The following is a 21,422-nucleotide window of genomic DNA, read 5'->3' as shown; positions in this document are numbered from 1 at the left end:
CTGATCAGTATACTCTACTGCATCTTTATACAACTTTAATCCGTTCACGGCTAGATTATCATTGTTCGGTCTATGACTCTGCCAGGAGTACTACTTTACAACATCTAAATATTGTCCAGCACAGTGCTCTCAGGACTATGTTGGGTGCCTTTAGGACTTCTCCAATCCAGTCTTTATATCGAAGCACATGATCCTCCATTACATCTTTGTAGGAAATCATTACTGCCCCACTACGCTGCTAAGATCCAGTCTTCCCTCTCACCCCAGTTGGGAGTATCTTTATAATACTCGGTGGGATTTGTTCTTTGAGAGCAAGCCAAATGAAAACAGACCTGCATCACTCAGGATTAAAGAGCTTTCTCAGAGTTGGAATATCAATTTAAGTGATATTTTTCAGGACACAACTGCACCTGTTCCACCTTGGACACGTTTCTTCCTCCCATGATACACATTTTCTGGAGTGGGGAAAGAATACTGTACCTTCCTTTAATATCAGGCAGTTGCATTTAGCTCACAATACTCTGAACTCCCATGCCTGTAAAGTCTATACTGATGGATCCAAAACAGCCAGTACGGTTGGTGCTGCTGCAGTTTCCTTCTCTAACGGTTACTGCCTCACTACCATTAGCCTGCAGCATCTTCACAGCCGAATTATATGCCATCAAATTAGCACTTAGTAAAATTATTGGACTTTCCATCTCACCTGCCATAATTTATACTGATTCGCTTAGTGCTGTTTCTGCCCTAAGGAAGAATTTCTCTTCTTCTCATCCTACCTTGAAACATTCATTGTAAGCTATTTTCTTGCAGCGTGTCCAATCAGTCAATCAATTTTTGCTGGATCCCTGGCCATTCTGGCATTTGGGGAAATGAAAGTGCAGACCTCACAGCCAAACATCTTCAACCAGCTGTCCCAGAACATCCTCAGGTTGCTTACACTGATTATAAGCCTGTTATTCGCAAAGCAAGTTAAAACTGGTCACATATCTGGAAAAGTAACACCAACAATAAACTTTACCAGATAAAGCAAGAACCAAAGCTGTTGCTCCTAGGCTTTCGAAGAAACAGATGAGAGGAAGTGGTACTGGCAAGACTCAGAATTGGACACACTCATCATACCCATCTGTTCCTGCTACTGGGAGAAGATCCACCCCAGTGTTCATCCTGTGACAGTGAACTTACTGTTAGGCATTTTTTCTTTGATTGCCCCTTATGTTCATCCATACGGTCAAACACTTTTCAATTGGTCTCTAGGCTGAACCTCTCACATGATTTAACTCATATCCTGGGAAATGAAGCAAACATAAAAGAACTTGTAATCTATTTAAAATGTATTGGCCTATACAGGAGTATTTAATTTAACATCTATAGTGGTATATTTCGATTAAATAAACTGAGCAGACACAATTTGACCTTGTGTCATTAAGCCAAATAACAACAACAGACCTGCTCAAGGTGTGGCCTTACTATTGCCATATACAAGAGGATAATTACCTCCTTATCCCTACAATGGGATAATCTCATCCTTCTCCCTGCTAGCAAAATTCCTGTATATCATTGACAAGACCCCATGAGCTACTCTTGCAGCCCATCTGCACTTCTCAGAAAACTTCATATCTCACTGCACAATTACTCCCAGGTCTTTTTCATTCTCTACCACCTTAAGTATAGTACCACACAGTTGGTACGTTCCTCTGGGGTTCCTTCTACCCATATGCAGTACTTTGCATTTGTCAATGTTAAACTTCAGTTGCCACTTCTCAGCCCATCTGCTCAACTTTTCTAAATCCTGTTGCAGTAGTGTAATGTCCTTACTGATTTTAATAACCCTGCCAATCTTCGTATCATCTGTAAACTTGGATAGTAAGCCTAATATACTTTCTTCAATATCATTGATAAATACAGAAAACAACAATAGGCCCAACATGGAACCATGGGGTACTCCGCTAATAGCATTAGTCCACGAAGAGCAGTGGGGATGCATGCTGTCACTCCATTGCCCTTCATGGACTGATATTATTAGTGGACTTAGAGATTACCTCCCACTCCCACTTTTCTCACTCAACCATCCCTTTATCCATAGCAGCAACTTGCCCATAATGCTATACTGCTCAAATTTGTACAGTAGTTTTCCATGTGCAACAGTATCAAAGGCTTTCTTAAAATTTAAGTACATGATATCAAAATTATTTTTTGCATCCAGTTCCTTTGTGACCGCCATTGTAGTATCGAATAAAACTGGTCAGACAAGACTACCCCTTAACAAACCCATGCTGTTTCCGAACTATAACTTCGGTCTTGTCTAGAGGATCCTACAGTGCTTCTTTAACGATTGACTCTTATTCAAGTAGTCCTTGCTGTTTTTCTTTGGATCCTTTGCCAAAAATTTCTTGTAATTATTTATTATTAATATTAGCCATATTATGGTGCAAGGAAGCCTGAGGCTTATGCTGCACCAGCCAAAAAAAAAAAAAAAATCCCTCACCCCCCCGGCGAGAGAGAAAGCAAGAAAGAGAAGAATGATCATATCCAGCTCAGGACCCTGGGTTTGCCATGCACATACTCACCAGATGTGACCCCCTGGGGTACTGCCTTCACTTGCTTTTAACCGCCTTCGTGACTTGATTGCAGACCAGCTTATATCAACCATAGTATTCCATGTCTCCTGATAATTTATATGCATCCCATCCATTTTTCTTCTCTGCCATGAGTCTCATTAGTTCAAATGACATCCGTTTAGGCCTACGCCTTGAACAGTATTTCTTAGTTGGAACAAAAAGCCTAGTAGCTGGAAAGGTTACTTCCTTGAATGGTTCCCATTTAAAATTTGCTGTTGGTAATGGCACCTGCGTAGCCAGGTGTGCAAGAGCAGCAGTGCGTAGCACACGCTTCTTGATTAGACCGGGGTTCAAGCCCGTGACCAACAAATACGGAAGATTAGGAAAGGTCAGGGAATGACCACCGCATATCCCAGGAACAATATGGCCTTAGTTGCTAATGCTTCTAAAAAAAAAAAAATAACAGCTGTTGGTAACATCATCAGTTTGTCCCACTGTAGTCACCGCTATGAAAGCAAAAACTTTCCCTGATGGTAGTTACATCTTTGAGTAAATTCCCCATCAGTACACTGTGATCACTGCCACCTAGTGGTTCCTTCATCTGCAGATTCTTAATGTATGAAGAATTACTATGATAATCAGATCAAGAGTATGACTCCGTATAGTTGCCCCCCCCCCCCCCCGAACATGCTGCTGTAGAAAACAATTATCCAATAAATCCACAAAAGCCTTGCTTGTGTATGAGTGACCAATCCATGAGTTCCATTCAATAGATATCTGGGAAATTAAAATCCCCATTATGAGACAGTCTGACTAACTACCCCACCGTATTCTCTGTACAGTTGTTCATTATATTCACCTCTCATCAGGTCTATAACACACTCCTACTCTCAATTTTGCTTTGCCAGTGTTCATCTCACACCATACTAACTCAACACTGTTAGTATGGTGTGAGATAAACACAAGTGCAGCCAGTTGATATGTCTACCCATATCAACTGGCTGCACTTCCTTAGATTTTGTGTTTCTTAGCTAATAGCATAACCCCTCCTCCCTCCCTATCCTGTCTGTACTTCTTGTACACATTGTTCTCCCCAAATTCCAATTCTGTATAACTGTGTGACACCACATCTCTGATATCCCAACAATACCTGCCTTTGATATTTTGACTCAAAACCCGAAATTCATCAAATTTATTTACAAACTCCTAGCATTGGTGTACGCACAAGTATACATGTACCTGTTCTTATTCTTAGTTACCCTAACACAGCCAGTGTATTTTCTTGTTCCGCGATGATACCCAGCAGTCTCTGAAATCCTTCGCACCTTGTTTTCCAGGCTGCTGCTTATTCCAATAGAAGCAGTGCAAGAATCACTTTCACCTCTGCCAGCAGCTACTGTTAATCTATTAGTCTGTTTATTTTCCCAACTTTTCCGACGCACCTAACACTGCTTCGATAGCATCAACATTATTATCTAGTTTTAAATTAACTAATTTAAAAATAGTTTAACCTGCTAAAATTAATCTTTATCTTATGTTTACTAATATATGTCTGTTAATTAACTCGGGAGCTTTTACACAATTACTAAAGGCTAAATATTAACTACTAAACAATTTTTAATTAAATTAAGAACTCAATGTAAATCAAGTAACCATAATTTACCAGATATGCTGTTTTTACAGTCACTGAGCAAGTGGTACAGGAAGTACCACAAAACCTCTCAGGATAATCTGTAATTCTTTAATAGATTAGTATTAGTAGTGGCAAATGATGCAAATAAGAAAGCTTGACAGCATCAGCAAAAAAAAAAAAAAAAAACTAAACCTTCCCATTTCACCTATCCATCACCTCTAATAGTTTGTCTAGTGTGTCCTTGAATTCATTCAGGCTCTCCACTTCCACAACATCTTGTGGAAGTTTCTTCCAGCAGTCACCCATCCTCTGATTAAAGGCAAACTTCTGCACAGCTGTTATATCACCATCCTTCCTTAGTTTGAATTTATGCCCACACATGTGTGGTCTGAGGAAGATTAAGAATCCCATCAGCTTTGACCTTGCTCAATCCATTCAAAGCCTAAATGCCTCAATCAGATCACTTTGATGCCTAGTCTCCAAATGCTGCAATTTGTAGAACTGAGGAATTTCATTTGTAAGAGCAGCCCTTTGTTCTCTTCACAAATCTTGTTGCCTTCTCTGTGCCTGCTCCACCAGTTGTACATCCTTCCTAAAATGAGTCTTCCAAACCTGTATTTAGTACTCAGAATGTGACCTGAACATTGCCTTGTACAATGGAATAGTCATTGCTTTATCTCTGCTATTAAAATTCCTTTATATCATTGACAAAAGTCCATGTGCTGACCTGGTAGTATGTCTGCAATGCTCAGAGAACGTAATATCTGGCTCCACAATTACTCCCCCCCCCCAAGTCTTTTTCATTTTCCGTTATCCTGAGTGTAGTGACACACAGTTGGTACATTAATCTGGGATTACTGATACTCATGTGCAGCACTTTGCATTTATCATTGTAAAATCTCAGTTGCCATTTCTCAGCCCAACTGCCATATTTTTCTAGATCTTGTTGCAGTAGCTTACCATGATTACTCTCATTGACCACCCTGTTATCTGGAAACTTAGACATTAAGCTTGATATACCTTCATTAGTATCATTAATAAATACAGAGAAAACAATGGGCCCATCAGCCAAACCTGAGGGACTCCACTGATACCTTCAGTCTACGAATCACATCCACGAAGAGCAGTGACTATTGATAACAACTGTCTTCTCTCACTCAACCATTCCTTTAACCATAGCAGTAACCTGCCCTTAATGCCACACCGCACCAATTTGTATAGCAGCTTTTATGCGCAACAGTATCAAAAGCTTTCCTGAAATCCAACTATATGATTTGAAAATTATTTTTTGCATTCAGTTTCTTTATTGCTGCATCATGGTATCCAATCAAATTGGTCTGGCAAGACTGCCCCCTCGACAAACCCATTCTGTGACTGAAGTATAACTGCACTCCTGTCTACATGGTCCTGGATTACCTCTTTAATCAGTGACTCCATTAATTTCTCTGGTACAGAAGTTAAGCTAACAGTCTGTAATTACTCATGTCACTCTTTGTTCCTCCTTTCTGAATTGGGGATACATTCTCATATTTCCAGTCTGTCGAACTTCCCTGAATGCATGGATGCTCTCATAATTATGGTTAAGCGTTTGCTTACCTCCTTCAATAAAATTGGATAGATCACATCCACCCTAGGTCTTTTTCTTACATTTAACTTCAGCAATTTCTGTTCAATTTTCCTCTCAGTTATTATAAAATCATTTTGCTCCATGATAAAGATTAATAAACTAGATGCAAAATATGTATTCAGCCTGTTCCCTCAACAACCTGAGCAGGATCATCAACAATTGGACCATTGATATCAAGTGGACCTCTTATGATTTATTCCCTTTCTTCTTAACTTCATAAGTAAAGAAGTCTGCTGTTTTTCTTTGCATCCTTTTGCCAGAGGTTTTTCATAATCTGACTTTGCTTGTCTAACATCCTTAGTGACTTGATGACTAGTTATGTCTACCATAGATTCTATATCACCTGATAATTTATATGTATTCCATTAACTATATAATATCGGTGTAGATACACCATAGTTTACCCATAAATTTGAACTATGCATGTAGTGTAAAAGGCATTGTTTTAATAGTATCTCATACCCACAATATGAGATACTGTTAAAACGATGGCTTTTACAATTCATACGTAGTTCAAATTTATGGGTAAACTATGGTGTATCCACACTGATATTATACAGTTAATATAGGCCTTGAATGGGTTGAGCACGCTGAATTCTGATGGGATCCTTCCACTTGTTCAGATTACGAACCTAAGGGGGCATAAATTCAAATTAAGAAAAGACAGATGTAGATTAGATGTGCGGAAATTTGCCTTTAGCCAGCGGGTGGTTAATTGCTGGAACAAACTTCCATCTGTCATTGTGGAAGTTGATAGGTTCAATAAATTTAAGGAGGAACTGGACAGGCATTTGGAGGGAATGGTGTGCGTTTTTTTTTTTTTTTGGCTGATGCTGCATAAGCTCATACACTTGCTTGCTTGCATCAAATGCCACTGTTGCTGCTGCTACTACTACTATTATTATCTAAACCCATAAGAAATTATGCCTTGTGCATTTTATTTTATATTATGTTATATTAATATGTGTTCTATGAATTTTCTTCTCTGCAGTGAGTTTCATTAGTTCATCTGACATCCATTTAAGTTTGAATGGTATTTCTTATTTGGCATGTTAAAGCCTAATAGGTTCTATGATTATTTCCTGAGTGCTTCCCAGTTTGAGTTTGCTGATGGTGACGTTATCAGTTGGTTCCAAATTTATAAACTGTCTTAGACCACTGCAGTCACCTTTATGAAAGCAAAAACCCTTCCTTTATCCTTGATGATGGTAGTTGCCTTTGTTAAGTAAATCCCTCATCAATACGCTGATCACTTCTTCCTAGTGGTTCTTTTATCTCCAGATTCTTTATGCATGAATAATGACTGTTGATAATCAGATCAATAATGTTACTCTCTCTTGTTGCTTTTCTAACATGCTACTGTTGTAAAAACAGTCATTCAATAAATCCATACAAGTCTTGCTAGTGTATGAGTGACCAACTCACAAGTTCCAGTCAATATTTGGAAAGTTACCCCCCCCACCTGCATTATAAGACATTTTGATTTATTGTCCCACGCTATTTCTCTGTACAGTTGGGTGTTGTACTCATCACAGTCATTAGGCCTAAGGCTGACTGCACTCCATGCAGGTTGAATTGCTCATTATTTTGCCATTTTCCAATCCTGTGGCTGTATTTTATATGAAATTAATATTTTCAGTGAAGCTTAATTTCTGGTGTGGTGTGGTGTGGTGCAGACTTTTAAATAGTTTTTTTTTTTTGCAAGAATTCTTTATTTTATTATTATTATTATTTTTGCCTGTTTTGGCTAAAAAACCCCTGTTGTCCTCCTGCTTATGGAATCCCAATCTCCAGCTTATGGAAGCTCAAATGTTGGTAGCTGTCTCTGGGGTGAGTTATCATTACTTTTGTGTTACTTTGTGATAAGTTGTGTTCCTTCGATTTGCTGTTATTTTGTTATCATCCTTTATACCTTGGTGTATAGGAATAAAAGTTAATTATAAATAAATTTAAAAATCTCTTAATTTTCAGAGTTTAATTATTACTGGACTGTTCAGTGATATCATAACTTGAATATAATGATATCATTGTTATCACAGCTACAATTGTGATTGTAACATCACAGTTATAAAATTAACAGACATTTCCAGAATATATAACATTAACAAATGCATTTACAGAAACTACAGCAACCTTTCAAATAGGAGTGTTTCTTGCAGGGTGGCAACAATCTGCACCTCTCAAATTATTTTTGAAATAATTTCACTCAGATATTGGATGATCAAGTCAAAATAAGAATTTAATATTTAAAACATTGTACATAAATGTTTTAAATATTAAATTGTTCTTATTTTGACTTGATCACCCAATATTTGAGTGAACTTATTTTCTGGCAAGCAGTGTCTGTGCCCACTGCTTGCCAGAAATTTGCTACTTAGGATACAGACATGGTTAAGAAACTCAGTATGGGTAGGGTTAACACCAACTTCATTGGAATTTCTAGTTTACCAGAGATGTTCAATATAGTTTTGAAAATTATTTAGTTATATAAGTCTTTTGTTTTGAAAATGAAGCTGATTGTTATTGCATCTTATATTTAATTCAGTGCTTCTTATGATTTCCTTGATTTTCAGATATTAAAAGGAAAGATTGATTCATTTTCTTCATTGTTGGACACCAGCTGGTTTGAACTTAATAAGTAAGTGGTAATATGCATACATTTAACTGCATATTTATCATTGTAACATATAAGAAAGGAAAGGAAAACCCTTTCTTTGAATGTTAATAAAGAAATATTTCAGTGCTTGAAATGTGAATGAAATAAGCTTTTATAAATTTAAAAAAAAATTGCTTTAAATAACATGTTTTGTACAGTAAACAAGAATAGTTATGGATAGTCTTGTTCAAAAATCATTAATATTTTTAAATTGTGATATGGTTTTCTTTGATATCAATTGAAGTATCTTTAACTATGAAGGGCCAGTGCTAAAAAAACACTCAGAATAGTCTTGAATGATATAACTTGGATGTTAAATTATATTGGGGGGGGGGTTAATATTAATCGGTGTGGTAAGAAAGAGAAGAATTTATTTCTTTTAAATGGAGTTTAAAATTTAATCATTAGGATATATCAAAATAGCCTTACGAGCCCTCTTTCAGGTCCTTTCTTGAAGGCAAACAGTGATATTGAAAAGTTTATAAAAAAAAAAGATCCTTACTTCTTTTGTTAACTACCAAACCTACCATCCCTGTCCTTACAAGAAAACATGTGTTACTGCTGTGGTGGGTTGAATTTGGTATTTGTCAGTTGTTTGGAGAGATCTGGTTTTATATTCTGTAGAAGTGAAACCACTCAGCAATTTGCAGAATCTGTTAAAAAAAAAATCTAAAATTCTGCAGTATCTTGTTTATCTTGAGTGATGAATTGGTATCCAGTTTGTTAGTCTACATTACATGAAGTATGGAAGTTAGAACTTGGGTAGCAGTCTTATGTGTGACTGCAGTGTGTTTTTTTTTTAATTTTATTTTTATACTGTAAACTATCATCATTTTACTATTATAGCTTGGGTATTGTGCGATTGCCAAACACGCTGTGTGCAGCTGCCAGGGCAGAGGTTGCACACAGTCGTGTCACAGGTCAAGGACCCCATACCAAGGGAATGTATTAGTGGCATCGTGTATGAGATAAGGTGCCCGGTTTGTGGGGAATGTTATGTTGGTGAAACGAAAAGTTGGTTTAAAGATTGTCTGGGGAGCATATGAATGCGATAAAGACCGCAGATTACAGGAAGTGTGTAAAAATGTTCTACCACAGTGTGCTGTGGCAGAACATTTTTGGGAGGAGCACCATCAAAATCTCCACAGATGAAGCTGTTATCGTCGACTGGGCGCATAGATTTTGGGACTGCAAAATGGTTTGAGAGCTTGCGGATTTGCTCCTTTGAGAGTAATACCATTAATAGAGACAGGGGAATCCACATTCATCCCCTCTTTGAGGTGGTGGCTCTTGGACAGGATATGGGTTCCACCTGGCATGCTCTCGAGCCATTTCCGGTTCCAGTGCACATGGGAGAATACTGTCCATGCTCCTGTAGAAATATGTGCTCAGAGAACCGTGAGTCTGCTGATATTTAAGGATGTGCTGTATGATAAACCTCTGTTGAAAAAGGAGGCAGATGCCTCTGAAAGCTATGGTGTTTAATGCTTTATCGGTTTGATTATCCTGTGTTTTATCTATATTATTTATTGTAATTTATTCATTAGAGTTTAAAATTTCATATTTTATTGTACAGACAGTTAGCTTTTCATCAGTTTTATCCAGTGTAATTATATCATTCTATTTATTTCATTTATTTGTATCATTCTTATTTTAATATAACACAGTGCTATTTATTTTATTTATTTAATAACGGTTGGTGTAGGATTGTGCAGTTATTGTGAATATAAATATTTTTGGATAGTTTGTGTTGATTGGACTTCTGATGATCATTGCGCAATTTTCTTTCAGATTTAACCTGTTCCTTCCATTTCTTCCCAGGTACACTTCCACCTCCTCTCGCTTTTCTTGCAAAATGCTAATTGGAAAAAATTCTCTAATATTTTGATTTCTGAATTTTCTTGTTTTTCCGAAGTTTCTGAAAATATGCCTCCAGATGACTGTGATAGTCTTGTTTACAATACTCTCCTCAAATTCTGTTACTCACTCTTCTAAAAGGAAATCTAAAAAACATGTTACCACTCCTTGGTGGAACAGAGAATTGAAAGTCTTGCATCTTGAAGTTTTCCAGCCCCAAAATAATTATCAATGGCACAGATGTTTTTGGCCAGCTGGTGTCAACCAACTCCACACAATCTGTCTTAGGAAAAAACATCAATATGTCAAACTCATTGCTAAATCCAAATTTGACACCTGGAAGAATCCGTTCATTTTGTCAGTAATCAAACTCTCTGGAACATTGTTTACAAAATTGCTGAAACTAGCTACATTCACATATTATCTATAACAGCAGTTCCCAAATTACTGAGATTTACTGACCCCTTCAAAAATCAAAACATGCAAAACAATCTACAACTTAAAATTATTGAAATTATGAATGAGTATCCTGAGTTTGACATTGTTGAAATTACAAGAAAATTAAGCATTGACATGCTCAACTCTGTCGAAATTACTAGTCAAGTGGCTGCTTGGTATTTGCTTTGCCAACTGACGTGTGAGAGTTCAGTTGTTGTAACGTATATACTTACCGCATGGCCTGTCAAGCGAGAGCTTAATAGAAAATAGAACTAAGAAATGGAATGAGAAAACATGGGTAATGATTCTACCAACATTTGGGGGGGGGGGGGGAGAGAGAGAGAGAGAGAGAGAGAGAGAGAGAGAGAGAGAGAGAGAGGAGAGAGAGAGAGAGAGAGAGAGAGAGAGAGAGAGAGAGAGAGAGAAAATTGGTTTAATAAGTACAAGAAAAGACCTCCAGAACTAGAAAATGTTACTTTAGCCGACTTCATTTCTAATTATACATCTCGGGACATCAATATCGACTTCTTCAATATCCAAAAATACTTCGATATCGAAACTATGATGTGGCCAACGACTTAAATGAATATAAAAGAAAGATGGGTACTCTTCATTTCTCTTCACTGAACACAAACACGTTATTTTAGAACATCTTAAAAATTAGGAATCTGATTTAGATATTCACAAAACTATGGAGATCTGTCATGAAATATGCCATACTGATATAGAAGCTAATGCAGCCGTCGTCGGTATAATACAACTTTGCATTGTTGATTCTTGAAGATGCTGATCCATTTAAAGATTGTTACGATTGTGTTGTTCAATTCAAATGAGAAGATCAACAGGCTGTTGGTGTAGCATAAGAATGAAAATCATACTCATGTTGTTGCTTCTCATATGGAAGTGATTTATCGGCAAACTTTTGACAAATCCATGAGCATTAGACCTGTTGGAGACATTTGTGCAACTGAATGGCTTCTTCCTGATAGTCAAACGATATTGTTGGTAATCATTTACATTTCACCTAACCAAAGGATCGAACACATCATTGAATTCATCCATTTTGTTTTACTTCCTTACATGATTGAAGGAGCTGCACAGCTACAACAATTCTCTCACAAAAAATGTGATTGAATACCAATGATATTTAGTGGAGATTTCAATTATGCAGATATTCAATCCAAACCTTTGACTGATTTCTTAGAAAATAAGTTTGGACTAGCATTAGCAAAGGCACATGATGCAAGAAAGCAAGCTTATATAGCATCAGCCAAAAAAAAAAAAAAAACCTTTATTTCACCCATCCACTCGCTCCAAATGTGTGTCTAGTTCTGCCTTGAATTTATTTAAGCTATCAACTCAACGACAGATGGAAGTTTGTTCCAGCAATCAACTACCCACTGGCTAAAGGCAAACTTCCATACATCTAATGGTGCCTCCGTAGCCAGGTGGGCAGGAGCAGCAGTGTGTAGCACACACTTCCTGATTAGACCGGGGTTCGAGCCCATGACCACTAAATACGGAGGATGTGGAAAGGTCAGGAAATGGCCTTAGTTGCTAATGCTCCTAAAAACCAAACAACAACAACCATACATCTATCCTACAACTGTCTTTCCTCAATTTGAATTTATGCCCTCTCAGGCAATTATTCTAAGACGGGGGAACAATCCCTTCAGTATTGAGCAAGCTCAAACCATTCACGGCTTTATACACCTCAGTCAGACTACCTCGTAGGTGCCTAGTCTCCAGACAATGTAATTTACAAAACTTAAACCTTTCTTCATAAGAGCAACCCTTTGTTCCATTCATTAATCTTGTTGCCCTTCTCTGTACCCGTTCCAACAGCTCTACATTCTCTTAAATGAGGCCTCCAGACCTGTATACAGTACTGAAGGTGTGGCCTGACCATTGCCTTATACAAGGGGATAATCACTTCTTTATCCCTGCTAGAAAAATTCCTATATATCATTGACAAGACACCATGAGCTACTCTTGCAACCATCTGCACTGCTCAGAAAACTTCATATCTGCCTGCACAATTACCTGCAGGTCCTTTTCACACTCTACCACCGTCAGTGTAGTACCATATAGTTGATACATTACTCTGAGGTTACTGCTTCCTATATGCAGTACTTTATATTTGTCAAAGTTAAACTTCAGTTGCCACCTCTCAGCCCATCTGCTCAACTTTTCTAAATCCTGTTGCAGCATTGTACTGCCATTAGTGTCATCAGCAACCCTGCTGACCGTCATATTATTATTATTAGCCATATGGTGCAAGGAAGCCTGAGGCTTATGCTGCACCAGCCAAAAAAAATTTCTGAGTTACCCTGAGAGAGAGAGAGAAATGATGATATCCAGCTCTGGACCCTGGGTATACCAAACCCATACTCACTAGATGTGAGCCCCTGGGGTTAGCAAACTTGGATATTAAACCTGATATACCATCAATATCATTAATGAATACAGAAAACAATGGACCCAACACTGAACCCTGGGAGACTCCACTAATAACATTAGTCCACGAAGAGCACTGTCTATTGATTACTTTGGCGCATTATGGCCATAGACGCCCATGCGCCAAAAAAATCCCCAAACAAACAAACAAACAAACCATTGATTACCACTTTGTCTTTTCCCACTCAACCATCCCTTTATCCATTTTGCCTCCAATGCCACAGTGCTCCAATTTGTGCAGCAGTCTTCCATGAGGCACCTCCGTAGCCAGGTGGGAAGGAGCAGCAGTGCGTAGCACACGCTTCTTGATTAAACCGGGGTTCGAGCCCGTCACCACCAAATACGGAGGATGTGGAAAGGTCAGGGAATGACCACCGCATATCCCGGAGCAATATTTTAAAAGCATTAGCAGTATTTTATTACGTAATAGTCATGATAAAATACATAAGTATTTTATTACGATTTTTTATTGTTTGGAATGTTTTGGTTACAAATGCTCCTAAAAACCAAATACAGTGGTACCTTGGTTTGCGAGCATAATTCGTTCCAGAAACGTGCTCGTAATCCAAAGCACTCGTATATCAAAGCGAATTTCCCCATAAGAAATAATGGAAACCTAGATGATTTGTTCCAAAACTCAAAAATATTCATATACTGTAAAAATGATTAATACAAAATACATACCTTTTTATATTTTTAATATTTAAATTTAATATACATAAAGCAATCGAATTTATTAATTATTGGGTAGGACGACTTTCACTGTCTCTAACGGAATCACTGCTATCTTTTTGTGCAACTTTAACAAGGAATCTTTCCAATGACACTTGCTTTTGCCTCCTTTTGAGGTTTTCACGGAAATCAGATTCATCGCTCGCACTATTACAAAACGAGGAGGCACGCTTGATACACATAAACAAAGCTGCACGCGTGTAGCCCGGTGGGCCGGAGGCCGGTGTGATTTTGGCCATAAACCATAGTATGAGGCCACTATAAATTTTCCCGGGTAAGAATTTTTGACCCAGTCCGCCTCTGTTTATCGATATTGCTTTTTTTTTTTTCTCTCTGAATCTGCAGTGTCTTCGCCAGGATGCTTCCTTTTCACACCTTTTAATTATTTTACTAATTTTTAGGGAATAAAGCACAATTACAAAACGAGGAGGCACGCTTGATACACATAAACAAAGCTGCGCGTGTAGCAACTGAATAAACAACACCGTAAAGGCAGAGACAACTCTATTAACACCTCACATTTTACTAAAGCACATTTCTAGGGGTTACTACCATAAAACAATAAAAACAATTTCCTGTTGCGTTTCTGCGAGTGAATCTGTTATAAACTGGTAGTAAACTCGATCTAATTGCTTTTGCGATTATACCGATAGCTGGAATTGTGTTGGTTTTTACGTTATTATGGTGAAATGTGTTTCCCCTTCACTGATATAAAGAACCATAAATACATTTTCAAAATCTTCTCTTCATTCCTATCGGGTTGCGTTCGGTTGGGGGTGATTCTGCGTTGGACTGCCATTTCTTGTAGACACAAAGGCTAATTGTGCATAAGCGAATTCGGTTCGTGTTATATAAGATATCGTTCCCCTATTTATAAATCGTGTATGATCGAATTCGTGTAGTGTAAACACGTGTTATACGAGGTCTGACTGTACTCGTATTGCAAGACCTCGCTCGTTTATCAAGTTAAAATTTATTAAAAATTTTTGCTCGTCTTGCAAAACACTCGCATACCAAGTTACTCGTAATCCAAGGTACCACTGTAACAATAACAAACAAGCAGTCTTCCATGTGCAACAGTATCAAAAGCCTTTCTAAGGTCCAAATATATGATACCAAAGTTATTCCTGCATACTTTGTGACCACATCATAGTATCCAATCAAATTGGTCAGACAAGACTTTACCTTAACATACCCATGCTGTGTCCAAGCTATAACTGAAGTCTTGTCTAGATGATCCTGCAATGCTTCTTTAACCACTGCCTCCATTAATTCCCCTGGAAATTAATGGAGGTTAATCTAACAGGTCTGTAATTACCTGTGTCTCCCTTTGATCCTCCTTTGTGACTAATGTTAAATACCTCTAGATCTGTATTGACTACTAATCATGGAATTATAATTGATGATATGTTTCAAAGACATTTACGCTCTTTATAATCTCAAGTGTACATATTATATTTTAGCTATCATAAACCCATTTTGTAAGTAAGTAAACTATTGAACATGTATTGCAACCTCCAATTCATGAAACTGTCAAAATAAAATAAATGCTTTTAAATGTTAAACGTATTTGGATTCTTTTCATACCAAACCCTTTAAACCTCATCCAAGCCATGGATGTTTTCACATAAAATAACACATTTTTTGTGCATATAGGGTACACATGCTGCCTTTTTTTATATATATATATATAGGAGGCACCATACAGAAGTAACAGTCTGTCACGTGTTTTGTTGGCTCCCTCCATATTCTTTGGAGGGAGCCATGAGCATTGCAAAAGGCATAAAACGTCCCTTTTCATTCACCAACACACTGAATTTTGATGAACGGGTAGTGCAGTGTGTGTGTGTGTGTGTGTGGAGCCCAGTTCTTGTCCGGTTGTGAAAATCCAAATTACAAGAAGTATGCCTTTTTTATGGCTCGAGTTAAGGGATGCTTTCTTGAAGCTAATGTGGCTTCTCCACATATGTAACTGAAGTCATCTGGACTATTCACACAATTACGGGAAAATATTAACCTTATACGACACAAATCCAGAAGAAATCACCCAGTACCTAGCTATATTCAAGGATTACTGCAACAAAGTTGAAGATACATTTGAGGCAACATTTGCTGATACATGATAAGAGCGTGGTCGTACTGAAAATGTTGTATTGCCATACAATTTGCCTACAGCTGTAGTTGATAATGTAGAGTAAGTAACTTGCTAATATTGGAACCCCCAACTGTAATTCATAAACTAGAGCCAATCGAGAAATTTTAATGTGCTTTTCTTGTTCAGCAGCATGAAATTAGTGGAGATTAGGTATTTTGTTCTCATAACAATTTACGTGTTGACCAGTGTTATCAGCTGTGATTATTCATGCATTCATCTGGTCACCTCTGGAACCTGCTGCTATATAAAATATAGTCAGTCCTCGTATAACACGTTTACCCTACACAAATTCAATCATACACAGTTTATAAATAGGGGAATGATATCGTATATAACACAAGACCAAGTTCGCTTATGCACAATTCACCTTTGTGTTTACAAGAAAAGGCAGTCAAATGCAGAATCACTCCAACTGAATGCAACACGATAGGAATGAAGAGAAGATTCTGGAAATGTATTTTTTATATCAGTACACAATTCCACACACAATTCCAGTATTGGTATTATCACAAATGCAATTTACTACCAGTTTAAAACAGATTCCACTAGCAGAAACGCAACTGGAAATTGTTTTTATTGTTTTATGGTAATAACTTCCAGAAATGTGCTTTAGGAAAATGTGAGCTAGTGAGGTGTTATTGTGTGACTCTGCCTTTACGGTGTTGTTTATTCAGTTGCTACGCATACACAGCTTTGTTTATGTGTATCAAGAGTGCCTCTTCATTTTGTAATTGTGCTTTATTCCCTAAAAATGAGTAAAATACTTAAAAGGTGTGAAAAGGAAGTGCCCTGGTGAAGACACTACAGATTCAGAGAGAAAATGAAAAGCAATATCGATAGACAGAGGCAGACTGGGTCAAATTCTTACCCGGGAAAATTTGTAGTGGCCTCATACTAGCATTTATGACCAAAATCACACTGGCCTCCGGCCCACCGGAGTTTCCCTGGTAAGGCTTATTGGGCAATCCGCTTCTTTCAATAGAGAAAAAATATGAAATTGTGAAACACTTTGAGCAAATGAAAGACCATTTGCCATGTGATATTGCATATGCTACAGGCCTAAATGAAGCAATGCCGAGAATTAGAAAGAATGCAGAGAAAATAAAAACCACTTTCATAGTAGGAACAACTCAAAATGTAATAAAATTCATTAGATCAAGACACAAAGAATTGGAAGAGGTGAAACGGCTGCCATCTGTTTGGATAGAAAATCAAACAAAGAACAAATTTGCTTACGATAGAAGCAAAAGCATTAGCAGTATTTTATTACGTAATAGTCATGATAAAATACATAAGTATTTTATTACGATTTTTTATTGTTTGGAATGTTTTGGTTACAAATTTGCATTCAATCTTGAATGGTTGGCACCCAACCCTATTTTTCCCTTAGGACCTGTTATTCATATTGCACAAGGGTTTCTAGGAACACAACTATCATGCTATACGAGGACTGACTGTACTCATGAATAAATCTACAAAAGTCATGCTAGTGACTAATTGACAAGTTCCAGTCAATATTTGGAAAGTTAAAATCCCACATTATAAGACATTCTGATTTCCTGTCCCACTCAATTTCTCTGTCCATTTCGCTCATCAGAGTCATTAGACCTATAACTAACTCCTCTCATTTTTGCTTTCCCAGTGCTTACGTCACACCAAACTAATTCACCATTGCACTGGCCACTCATGTAAACTGGATGCACTGACTTAGATTTATGTGTTTCCTAGTAATAGCATAACCCCTCCTCCCTTCCTATACTGTTTGTCCTTTCTGTACGCATTGCACTCCCCAAATTCAAATTCTGCATTTCTTATATCCGTATGGCACTATGACTCTGATATCCCAACAATATCTGCCTTTTATGTCTTAAACAGCACTTCAAATTCATTTACTACATTTCTAGCATTTAATGTTTATGCAAGTATACTTGCACATCTTACTCTTAGTTACCCAGACACAGCCCAGGTGTTTACTTCTTTCATGATGACTCAGCAGTTTTTGAAATCCCCAGCACCTTGCTTTCTTGTCTGCTACTCATTCCAGTAGAGGCAGTACAATAATTACTTTCACCTCTGCCTGCAGCTATTGTTAATCTCTTATCTGTGTATCTCCCCCCCCCCACAAACTAGCAGTTTTTCAATCTTCCTATTTAAGTGTATCCCATCCCTGTAGAAGCAGGCTCTCCTGTTAACAAGGCTGTAGCCACTCCAAGCAAGCTACACCATAGGCATTTTGGTGGTGATGGTGACCATTCTCTAGTTGCACAATCTTGGTTGGTGTTGGAGTTATGATATGGTATGATCAGATGTGTTTTTCTGTTGCTCTTGATGGGATTATTGCTATAATTGGCACCCCTGGAACTGAAAGGCTTCTGTGATGGATAGGACTAGTCAGCAGCTCATTGTTTTGCCAACAGCTTTCGGAGGTGAAGCTAGAGGTACCTCTTTGGGTGGAGGAAATAAATATGGATTTGCTTCTTGTGGGTACTCAGAAAGATGGAGAGTGGATTATGGGTTCTTAGACAGACTGCGTATTGGAGGGCATACAGCTGCTTATTGCGCAAATGAACAATAGTGCATACATTTCAGTTTTTTCATTCTTGTTTAAGAAGGAAATACCAACCTGTCACTTAAGATTGTACTAGATAGTTTGGACTGGGAGAGAAAGTGTAGTCCTTTGAATAGCCTTTGCGATGACCAGAACAGATTTGCCCACTAATTTTCAAATGCATTCATTTGTGTCTGTATTGAGTTTGGATCAACTTTACTTTGCAACTAGATGCAATATGGCTATTGCTCCTAGTTTTAAAAACATGTAAAAAAGTGATATCCTCATCTAAATTCTGCAATGATTGTTTTTTTTTTCTTTTTTTTGTTTTTTTTTTTTTTGTTTTATAATATGTTTCTTTTCTCAGATGACTGCCAATTCATGTGTATATATTAAATTAATTTTTTGCCATTGTATTTTTATTTCAGTGAAATTTTTTATATAATTATTTTTGCTATGAATCATGTTTACTTTTGCATTTCAGTAAAGCTGTTAATAAAGAATATGAAGAATATGTTTTGAATGTTGGTGATTTTGATGAACGTATATTCTTGGGTGAAAATGCCAGTGAAGAAATTGGTACTGCCAAGCAGTCATATTTTACTGGTACTGAGCTTGCTGATAGCATGCTGATGAAAAAGAAACTAGAGAAGCACATGGAAGAGGTATGAGGGATCCTCTTCTAACTTCTACTGTAAATTTTCCTTTCTGTCTAGTTTGATACACTTCAATATAATTTTATCAAAATATTTAATTTTTCTTTTTCATAACATATTCAATAAATTCAAGTATTATAAAAGGCTGTGGTGGCCAGATGTGGAAACATGTCCGTGACTGTTTTATCCATTATCTTGTTGTACTATTTTAAAAAAATGAAAATATTTTGATTAAAAATTAGCTGTGCAGTTACAAAGAGTATACAAACAAACAAAGGGCTGTTTCATCTATTGATTCAGATTAAATAGAATTATACAAATTAAAGATGATATCACTGCTGGAAACTGATAAATTGAACACATGTGGTTTGATATTGGCCTTTTCTTCTTCATCATCATGAACTTGGCTGGCTTAGGTCTTTTAAGACCTGTTCCGTTGTAGCTCTTGGAGGTGGTCTTGATCTCGCCATCGTTGTCTTGGTCGACCAACATCTCTCTTGCCTGTAGGTTTGTAGTTAAAGGCTAATTTTGGAATCCGGTCTAGGTTCATTCTTTCTATGTGGCTGATACATTTTTCCCGATATTGTTTTATGTTCTCGCAGATATCTAAATTTTTTTTGGTGGTCTAGTCTTGTAAAGCCTAATAATGGTCTTAAAAATTTCATTTGTACTGCTTCTAGTTTGTGTGCATCTTTCTTATTTATGACTCAAGTCTCACAGCTGTAGAAGAAGGCTGGTTTTGAAGTGATGCTGTGCAGTCATAATTTTGTTTCAATTGTCATTTGTTTTCCGAAGTGGCGTTTAATCGTTCCATTCATTTTATTATATTTTTGTAGTTTAGTGTGGATGTCTTTCCCTTCATTTGATTTTAAATTTCCCAAATAGGTGAAGTCAGATATTTGTTCTATTATTTTATCATCAATAACAATTTTGACTCTTTGTATGTTTTTTCCACCTAATCCCATTGATTTTGTTTTTGAGGTGGAGATTTTCATCTCGTACTTTTTACCTATTTTATTAAGTTCATTTGCTGCTATCTGTAGTTCATCTTCATATTTTGCAATTATGACTTGATCATCAGCATACAATATAGTTTGGATTTTATTTCTGTTGTTCAACTGTATTCCATTGTTAATTGTTTGTTTCCATTCTTTAAGAATTTTATTGATGTAGATATTAAATAAATTTGGTGATAGTCCACATCCTTGTTTCACTCCTTTCTTGGTGTTAATTGGATCTGATAGTTGGCCATTAGAATATGTTATACAGACTTTTGAGTTTTTATATAGGTTTTGGATCGCTTTCCGGAGTTGGGTTGGGTTATTTTCTTCACATAGAATCTGCCAAAGTTTTTCCCGGTTTACATTGTCATATGCTTTTTCATAATCAATAAAGAGCAGAAATGTTGGTAGATTGAATACTCTTCTTTTCTCCAAAATTTGTTGCAGTGAGAAAATGGCATCTATTGTGCTTCTCCCTTTTCTGAATCCACATTGTTCTTCTAAGAATTGTTCACTGTATTTATTAAGTTTATTCTTTAGTATATTAGAGTATAGCTTTGCAGCAGTTTACAGCAGTGTTATCCCTCTGTAGTTGTTAGGGTTATTTCTGGAGCCTTTTTTTGTGTTAATTGATTACTATTTCTGTTTCCCAATCTTTGGGTATCTGTTGCTTATGCCATACGATGTTAAATAATTTTAGTAGTGCGTTTTTTAGTAAGGTTCCCCCATATTTAAATAGTTCTACATTCAAATTGTCAATGCCTTGGCTTTTCGGTTTTTTGATTTTTGCAATATTAACTCTAGTTCTTCCATTGTTATATTTTCTTCATCTTTGGTTATCACAGATTCATCTTCCAATTCCTTTGTGCCTGGGTTATATCATAGTTTGGAATAGTGTTGCTTCATTTCTGCTTGGGAGATGGAGTTTGTTTTTATTTGATCATTTGTGTCGTTGTAATTTCTTAAAAATTTTAAAAGCTCTTCTCTGTGGGCTTGTGATATCACGTTCTAAAGATTTAACAAATTTATTCCAGCCATCTCGTCGGGTTCTTCTGTTCTAAGCTTTTTATATTTTGTATCTTTAGTTTGTAGGAACAGTTTATA

The 21,422-nt window shown here is 37.0% G+C and overlaps 1 protein-coding gene across 1 annotated transcript in view; it reads left to right on the top strand.

The window, feature by feature from the left end:
• Positions 1–21,422, top strand: part of LOC150079073 (retinoblastoma-like protein 1) — a 753,431-nt gene that overhangs the window by 281,664 nt on the left and 450,345 nt on the right. Inside the window, exons 7-8 of the mRNA XM_090383691.1 lie at positions 8,392–8,456; positions 19,146–19,326. Coding sequence (XP_090239817.1) covers positions 8,392–8,456; positions 19,146–19,326 — 246 coding nt within the window. The remainder of the gene's footprint in view (positions 1–8,391; positions 8,457–19,145; positions 19,327–21,422) is intronic.

The sequence above is a fragment of the Mastigoproctus giganteus genome, chromosome 10, assembly GCF_048544385.1.
Source record: "Mastigoproctus giganteus isolate SK-2022 chromosome 10, ASM4854438v1, whole genome shotgun sequence".
NCBI lineage: Eukaryota > Metazoa > Arthropoda > Arachnida > Uropygi > Thelyphonidae > Mastigoproctus > Mastigoproctus giganteus.
This window is presented reverse-complemented; position numbering and strand designations above follow the sequence as displayed.